Source organism: Chinchilla lanigera, unplaced genomic scaffold (genome assembly GCF_000276665.1).
Source record: "Chinchilla lanigera isolate Chin_1 unplaced genomic scaffold, ChiLan1.0 scaffold00077, whole genome shotgun sequence".
Lineage (NCBI taxonomy): Eukaryota > Metazoa > Chordata > Mammalia > Rodentia > Chinchillidae > Chinchilla > Chinchilla lanigera.
Window position 1 is genome coordinate 9,232,702 of NW_004955478.1, and position 9,125 is coordinate 9,241,826.

The 9,125-nt window shown below is 50.1% G+C and overlaps 1 protein-coding gene across 1 annotated transcript in view; it reads left to right on the forward strand.

Annotated features, from left to right (window-relative positions):
* Window positions 1-9,125, forward strand: part of LOC106146415 (myosin IC heavy chain-like) — a gene marked incomplete at its 5' end in the record, with an annotated part of 17,473 nt that continues 8,348 nt past the window's right edge. Inside the window, 1 exon segment of the mRNA XM_013503136.1 lies at window positions 1-290. Coding sequence (XP_013358590.1) covers window positions 1-290 — 290 coding nt within the window.

Sequence of the window (9,125 nt, forward strand, 5' to 3'; positions counted from 1 at the left end):
GCGGGCGGAGGTTCCGTCGGAGCCCTCCCGGCCCCCTCGGCGCGGAGGAGCGAAGGCGGAAAGGAGAGCCCGCCCTGCAGGGTCCCCCGTGCCGCTCGTCGCCCGAGGGCAGCATCGCGCCCCGCCGGCGCCCGGGACCGGACAGCCGCTTCTGCGCCTCTCCCCAGCTTCGTGCTTTTCCCTGGCGCGTCCCCGTCCGGATGTGTGACGATGACTAGGGATTCCAGCGAATCCCAAGGAAAATACTCGGACCTGGAACAGCAGCCTCCAGCTTTTCCTGCAGTGGCCGGGTACTCCAAGTGGAGTTTAACGCCTCCTCCTTCCTTCTCCTACTTACCCTGTGTTTTAACCGGACGCAGACCTGCCAGTTGGCAGAGGATGGCCGGGTATTTTGGGGGGAGGGAGTTGTTTGTTTTTGGCGCTGGTGATTGAACGCAGAACCTTTTCAGTGAGCTACATTCCCAGGCCCCCGCCCCTTTAACTTTTTTTTAAATTTTGAGACTGCAGAGTTCCCTAGGCTGAGCTTGAATTAAACATCCTCCTGCCTCAGCCTCCTGAGTGCTGGGATTACAGGCGTGGGCCACCACGGCCCTTTACTTTTTGTTAGTTTTCTACCCTTCCAGACTCCTGGGGGCAAATTCAAGCGCAGTGGAGAAAGTCAAACTAGGAGTCGTTTTCTTCCTGATCCTCGACTGCTTGGGAAGTTTCACATATTTCCAAAAGGGAGAGGGAGAACAAGGAGGGCAGAGGGCAGGGGCAAAAGGCCAGGCACAAGGACCACCAAGAAAGCGACTTCCACCAGGTGATAGGGAGAGAGATCCCAGGAGAGTGTGAGCACGCGGCTTGCCTCAGGTTTCCAGGACAAAAGGAAAGCAAACAAGGCAAGCTGTTACTATGGCCAATGAAAGTACCTCCTCAAAATGACAGGAATGTCATCACAGAGTAGGAGAGAATATAGGAGAAAGAGCACCGAGCAAAGCGAGCTGAGTCCCAGCCCAGCTGTCCGGGAAAGCCGCGTGGACCGGGACCCACCTCCGCAGGCCTCTCCAGCCTCGAGTGTCCCGGAGGGCTCACAGCGGACGGGCTTTCACAGCAGAGAAGGCCAGGACTCCATTTTGAAGGAGATGAGGTTTTTAGATCTCCTTTTCCCAGTTCATTTTTCTCCATACCTGTCGAAGAACCTACACCATGCGAAGTCTACTCGCAGCTCCACTGTAGATTCGGCGCTCATCCCAGAGGGAACTGCTTGTGCAAATTTAATGTTTGCCAAAAAAAAAAGAAAAAAAAATTAATGTTTGCTCACCACGTAGATTACTGACTGCTTCCGTATATTAAACATCACATAAATGGAAATATGAGCCGTAAGGCAAGAGAATGTAAGTAGTAGGGCCGATTTGACCCGAGGAAAGAAGATATAATGTGGTTTAAACTTGAAAGTGTTTGGTCACGTGGCAACTTTGTGATTCTCAGCTTGGCTTAGACTGGCAAAAGGTGACCTGCCATATCCAAGGGCCCAGTTCCTACCAGCTGTGGAAGACTCCAACGTGGATAGAAGCTGGGTATGATGGGTGCACCTCTAATCCCAGCACTCTGGGAGGCTGAGGCAGGAAGATCACAGATTAGAACCCAGCCTTAGCAACATAGCAAGACCTTGTCTAAAAGCGAAGCAAAACAAATAACTAGGGAGGTACAAAGTATGATCCAAAATACAGTGTTTAAATTAAAAATTTATTAGGATGAAAACCACACTGCCACTAGTTACCCTCAAAATTCTCCCCCTTGATAAGAACTTTCTTTGTTTTTTGGCTTTTTGTGTTGTTTTGTTTTTGTTTTGAGACACAGTCTTGCTATGTAGTTCAGGCTGGCCTAGAGCTCACTGGCCTCAAACTCGTGGCAGTCCTGCCTCAGTCTCCCCAGTGCTGGGATTACAGCCACTCCCCACCTTGTGTGGCTCTTGCCACTTTCCGAAGCAATTCTAGAAGTCCTCTTTGGCGAGTGTCTTTATAAAGTCTAGTCAAAAATACGGTGCATGCTGCTGCCTACCACCATCCAATAAAAAGGCAGGTCCCTCCTTTAAAGCATTCCTCATCCATCTGATTCACCAAATACGGCGCCATGTGACTTCTGGCTCTTCCTCAAAGTCAAAATGGCCACGAAAGGTAAATTTTTTTTGGTTTTGTTTTTATTTTTTGAGACAGGGTCTCACTATGTAGTTCAGGTTGGCCTCGAACTCACTCTAGCTGAGGCTGGCCTTGAATTTGTGGCAATCCTGCCTCAGCCTCCTGGGTGGTGGGGTTACGGGCATGCACCACCATGCCTAGCTAGATAAACAGTTTGAATGAATTCAGGACATTGTAGTAGCCAGAGTAGTGCAACAAAAGACATGAAAGACTTCCAGAACTGTTTCAGAGGGTGGCAGGAATGACGACCCAAGTGTTTGAAAAAGGGGAGTAGTTTGCAGAAGATTCAGGGCAGTGTGTATTTTAGTATAATTTTACAATTTTTCTTTTCTTTGAGACAGGTCTTGCTACACAGTTCAGGCTGGCCTTGAGCTCACTTTGTAGCCCAGGCTGGTCTCAAACTCACAACAGTCCTCCTGCCTCAGCCTCCCGAGTGCTGGGATTACAGGCCTGCGCCACCACACCCAGCTGTAATTTTTAAAATTTAAATATTCACTGTATCTTCTAATCATACCTCATAGTTTAGTGGCAGGAAACCCTTGGCTTCCGTACCCAGTACAGAAAAAATTAGTGTTCATATTGGCCATCTAGTCCTTCTTACCTTGAGGAAGTGAATGAAAAGTCCTGTAATCCCACAGCACTCAGGAGGCTGAGGCTGGAGGATCGCTGGGAGTTCAAGGCCAGCCTGGAGTATGATAGTGAGACCCTGTCTGAAGAAAAAAAGAAAAAGTCCTTCAGATACATGTTCATGTCACAGAAGACCACAGAGATGACTGGACATGCCTCAGACTGGTTTTGCTATTCCCCAAGGTATGTTCTGCAGATTTTGATAGGTTAGTAATGCATCAGATCCGGGCATGGAGGCGCACACCTGTAATCCCAGCACTAAGAAGGCTGAAGGAGGATTGTTACGATCCAGCCTGCACTACATGGTGAGACCCTGTCTGTCAAAAAAAAAAAAAAAAAAATCAGAGTAAAGGTTACTTGATGAAGTAACTTCAGGAGAACTTTGGATTAACTTCAAACAGAATCCTTTATTGCTCTCCTTGTTAGAGCCTATAATATGTGTGTCAGTCTCCCCCCGGGAAGACTGGGGGACTCTCAGTTTTCATAGCATTTGCTTTTGGAGCCACTACTATGCTATTTTTCTACACTCTAAATCTTTTTTTTTTGTTTGTTTGTTTGTTTTTCTCCGGTACCGGGAACGGAACTCACGACCTTGCGCTTGCCAGGCAGGCGCTTTTGCCGCTGAGCTAAATCCCCAGCCCTACTATGCTATTTTTGATGCTGGCTGGTTGTCCCCTCACGGGAAAGGTGTTCTGAACAAGACACTGGAAAAAACTAGAGTAGCTTAACACACTTGTCCAGCATTTTCTTCATCAACAAGGTGGTTGCCCGTCTGCTGCGTGGTGGACAGGGCTCAGAACCTTCCCCGTGAGGCCGGCCTGCTGCGCTGCTGCTCGTCCATTTCTGGAAGGAGCCTGGGGCGTGCTGGCCGGGGAGACAGACCCCACTCGAAGTGCTCAGTTCTAACCCTGTCCCTGCCTCTTAACCAGCCATGCAGCGTTACGGAAGATACTCAGCCGCTCTGAATCTCAGCTTGTCCATAAATTGGTGTTGCTACTTCCCAGGACTATCCGGGAATTAAGTGAGATGGTGTACGCGCCTGACAGTAATCCCTGAATTAACGGCCCCTCAGTGTAACGTCCCGTTTCTGCCAAGGGTTTGTACATTTATCATTCGATTGACTTGGCAGTTTAACTTGGGAAACCATTTGCCGCTGTTCTGAGTCAGTCAGTGGTCCTGTTTTCTTCATAGCAGAAAAAGGATTTGATATCTTTTTAATACAAGCATGATGTCTGTGTGGAGTAGAGAAAAACATTAAAAAAAACTTCCAATCTATTTGTTTATGTTCTCACTCCACCCCCAGAATTCAGGGGTTTTGTTGTTTCTTGGTTGTGGTTTTGGTTGGTTTTTCTGGGGATGGAATGTACAGAGCCTGCACCCCCACCAAGGTATGTAGAAGTAAGGAATGTTGTGAACGTTATTCCCACTGTGAAGTATTCCAGGCGGGCTAGGGGAGAACACAGAGGGTATTTGTAGTCTCCACTGGGTTTCAGACCTACCTTTACCCCTTGGTTTCCTCATCTGAAAACTTTGGCCAGCGCACTAATCCCACCAGTCGTTGTAATTAAAATCCAAATGACATTGGGAAGTGCCTTGCAACCACGCCCAAGGGAGTAGGCATTTGGTCAGTGTTGTTTCCTTTCTTGTCTCATTTCTAAGAAAATGGAAAGGTGTCTGGGTGCCAGAAAAGTGCACCGTGGAGTTTAAAAGCTCAGATCGCACCCTTGTAATGTTCTCTGCCCACCACCGCACTGTAGCTACTCTTTGCACACCCTCCTGCCGCCCTGCTGGGTTCGGCTGTTGGGAAGCAAGTCTGACACAGTTTGCACTTACACCTGGGACATTCTTCCTGATGCAGTGGAGAGCAGCCTCCCCTCTGTGACGTCCTCCTTCAGCTCCCTTCAACTCCCTCCCCACATGTTAGATTTTTGTTTTGTTTGTTTTGTTTGTTTTTGTCTTTTTGAGACAGGGTCTCGCTATGCAGTTCAGGCTGGCCTTGAGCTCACTGTGTAGCCCACGCTGGTCTCGAACTCGCAACAATCCTCCTGCCTCAGCCTCCCGAGGTGCTGGGATTACAGGCATGCGCCACCATGCCCAGCTGTTAGTTTTTAAAAATCCTTATCATTCTCCTGTTCCTTCTTCCCAGCACCCGAAATGTAAAAAGGAGGGATAAAAGAATAAATTCCAGTTTAGGGCTGGCGGACATAGCTCAGTGACGGAGCACCTAGCTCGTACAAGGCCCGGAATTCCTTCCATTCCCAACATGGGGAGGAGGAGGGACTCTGCTTTATTTTTGTGTTTGTTTTGGTTGTGTGTGTGTGTGTTTCATCTTGAGACAGGGTCTCCCTCAGGCTGGGCTTGAGCTCACTTTGTAGCCCACGCTGGTCTCGAGCTTGCAACAATCCTCCTGCCTCAGCCTCCCGAGTGTTGGGATTATAGGGGTGTGCCACCACGCCCACTGGGGCTCCGCTTTAGTGTGAGATGCCCGATTCCCCATATTGGTCTTTCTCAGAAAACTTCAAAGAGACAACAGCAGACACAGTGTACTGATGGAAATTGACAAAATACATTTCCTTAGATGGATTCTTCCATTGATTTTTCATACTAGGCCACAGTACTATTTCTTCAGATACACTGACACAGGTCCGGGGGGAACGGAGGCCCGCAGTCCATGCCACAGTGATGCAAAAGTGCATCAGGGTGTGTGCAGGCAGCAAGGGCGTGTCGGCACGATCAGAGTGGAGCATTAACCATGGGACAAGTGCAACTCTAAAATGTGGACGATGAACCTCTAGAAGAGAGCAAGGCTAAAATTTCCCTGAAGAAATCTAAGGTTTGTGGGTTCGAATGATTTTGAATGTGCAGAGAAGATGGGAAGATTAAAGAGAAAACAGATAAAAGGGAGAGGGAAGGGAGGAGACGGACTAACTGGTGAGTGCCACGCACCCAGCGCAGGGCCGGGACCTCGCGCTCTGCAGTGCAGCTGGACCTTTCCAGAAGGAGGCTGCCCCTTCCACACCAGCGGGCTGGGGCGGGGCCAGTAAGACCGAAAGGATCACAGCACGTTTGGGAGTGTGCATTCAGATAGACTGCTGGGTGTGGTGCGCACACCTGAGACCCCAGCTCCCCAGGAGCTGAGGGAGCCATCCAGCTTGAGGCCCGCTGGGCTGTTTAAGGGAGACCCTGTCTCTTGGAAAAGGGGGGTGGTGTGCCGGGGATGTTGCACAGCAGTGATGCCCCCTGGGTTCCATCTCCAGTACTGCGAAACAAAAGACAGGAAATCAGCTAAGTGACCACTCTCTCTCCAGTGGGAGGCTAGCTGGTTAGGCAGAAACTGCTTGCCTCCCTCATTCCATAAAAAGATGCCTTAAGATGGGCAGGTTATGGACCAGGGATCAGTAAATGACAGCCCCCAAGCTAAATCTGCCCTGCTTGTTTTTGATAGCCTGTGAGCCGAGAAAGGTTTTTACTATTTTTGTTTTCAAGAAACAGTCTCACTGTTGCCCAGGCTGGCCCTGAACTGCCAGGCTCAGGCAGTCTTTGACAGCTTCCTGAATAGCTGGGGCTACAGAGATATGCTATTGTGCCTGGTTTGCCTTGGTAAGTGGTTGAAAAAATAAAAAAGTTTCATGACACATTAAAATTAAACAAAATTCAGCCAAGCATGGTGGGTATAATCCCAGCATTTGGAAGGCTGAGGCAGGTGGATTGCTATGAGTTTGAGGCCAGCCTGGGCTACATAATGAATTCAAGGCCTGTTGGAACTACTTAGTGAGACCCTGTCTCGAAAGAACCAATAAATAAATAAAAATTAAGCGAAATTCTCATTTTGGTGTCATAACACAGCCATACATTCCTTTACATGACTGGCTCCTTTGGCACTACCGTGGCAGAATTCAGTCATAATAAACCAAGTAAACTATTTTCTATCTGGCCTTTTATAGAATAAATTTGTAGACCACTGCTCTAGACCAGTGCTTCTCAAAATTAATGAGCACTTTTTTTTGGACTTTTTTTGAGACTGGACCTCCCTCTGCGGTTCAGGCTGACCTTGAGCTCACCTTGTAGCCCACGTGGGTCACAAACTCTCAGTGATCCTCCTGCCTCAGCCTCCTGAGGGCTGGGATTACAGGTGTGCACCACCCTGCCCGGCAAGATTAATGAGCACATTTACCCAGCTTGCTGAAATGGTCTGGAGTGGGGCCTGAGGGTGCGTTTCCCACAATTCCAAGGTGGGGCTGATACTGCCACCTGCGGACCACACAGAGCACCCAGGCTCTGCAAACCCTTCGTTAGTAGAATCTTAGCAAATGCTTTCTAGAGAAACAAATATTGGAAAATGTGAAAAATGGCCAGGCACGGCGGTGCATACCTGTAATTCCAGCCATCTGGGACGTTGAGGCAGGACCAGAGGATCACAGATTTGAGCCTAGGCTTAGGCATCTTAGCTAGAGCCTGTCTCAAAAAGTAAACAAGGTTTGGGGATGTAGCTCATTATAAAAGCCCTGGGTTTGTCCCTCAGTGCAGAAAAACAGAAGGAAGGGAAGAGGCAAAACCTAGAGTGTAGCCCATAATACTAACCTCAGACCAACTTGTGGGCCGTGCCTTTGGGTTGGCATTGCAGCAGCCGGAGCGGATGCGGAGCTGTCCGTGAGCAGCCGGGCTGAGGCCGAGGGGCTGCGCCCCATGTCCCCTGCGCCGTGCGCCTCCTGTCTCCTCCGCACACAGGGCCTCCGTCCTGGTATTGGAAAAGACGTCGGAGTCCTCCTTATCCAAATCATTACCGGTTTCTCGGTCTTCAAATCCTTTCTGTGCTTTCTGTTACCAGTGCTTCTTAGGGGAACATACTACTGGAGAAGCAGCCTTGGTTCGACTTCTGTGCTTTCTCTGGCTAAGTTCTGAGACCTACAGACACGACTGATCGTGCCTCAGTTTCTCCATCTGTGTAGTGGCGATACTGTGTGTAAACCATTAGTGTACGCCCTCACTCATGGCAGGTGCTTCTGCCTACATGTCTGAAAGTACCTCAGCCCTCTTCTCCAGCTGACTTACTTTGGCAAATGTCAGCTCCATTCATTGAGGTAAAAAGTCTTGGAATTATCCGCTCTTCCACCCTCCCCAATGCCTGCACGCCAGCCTCACCCATCTGGTCCTGCCTCAGGGCCTTTGCACTTGCTGTCCCTCTACCTGGAATGCAGTCCACCAGGTACCTCACTGACTCAGCCACATTCTAGTTACACGGTATGGAGTAGCTGCTGCCTTCTGCACAGGTGTGACAACCAGAGCTAGCATTAGCTGCTGGTGCATGACCGAGGAAGAGAAGCCTTACAAGGGGGAGAAATACAAAACTCTGTGTATTAAGGTAACGAATGCCGTCAAGAAATAAAAAAGGAGGTACACATGCTCAGACAGAAGCCTAGACCCCAGTGGTAGCAGTGGAGATATTATACAAGGAGGTCAGCGACAGTTCTCTGGTGAGCAGAAGCCTCCGTGGAACGAGGGTGCAAACCCTGTCCCTGGTAGAAGCGCCCTCCGGGCAGAGAACAGCACAGTAAGAGACAATGCCCGGGCGGGACATTGTCCCACACAGCCTGCTTCATAGCCGTCGGGCAGAGTGGCGGCCACGGTCCTGGGCTTCCCGTGCCGCGCAAGCCCGCAGCACAGCTGAGCTTGCAGGCGGACTGCAGGTTCCCGTGGCCCCATCACAGCCAAGGATCGTGTGCTGTAGCGTTGCAGGGTCTTGAGCCAGAAAATTTCAGTGCCTGATCCCACAGGGTGGGCGTTACAATAAAAAACGTTTACTGAACACGGGACAGGTGCTGGAACGAGGGCCTGGTCATCGTCACACGCAGTCCTCAGCCACGAGGGGGCCCACCTCACACAGGAGGAAAAGCAGAGGGGAGACAGGTGCAGCCGAGTGAGAATTCTCCCCCGAGAAGCTATGGCCGCAGAGCCCATGCTGTGTGCCCACACGGCTAGTTTAAGCTGCGCCCCGCTACACAGCACGCAGGGTTTCTGCCCCTCCGTCTACCGCACCCTATCTCAAAATCTCTAGGGCACCACTGGCCTTGGTTTGCTTTACTGGCTGTGGCCTGGATAGAACGGTACATGTCTATCCATTTGCGTATTTCAGATCAGGGGTCTTTAGGGACTGCCAGATAGGTAGACCCAGGCTGCGCAGTTAGTTCCCCCAGCTCCCTCTGTAAAGGGTTTGGTTTGTTTTGCTTTTGCTTTTTCAGTGCTGGGGGTAGAACCCAGGGCCACAGACATGGTAGGCAAGTGCTCTCCCACTGAGCTACATCTCCAGCCCAAGACAAG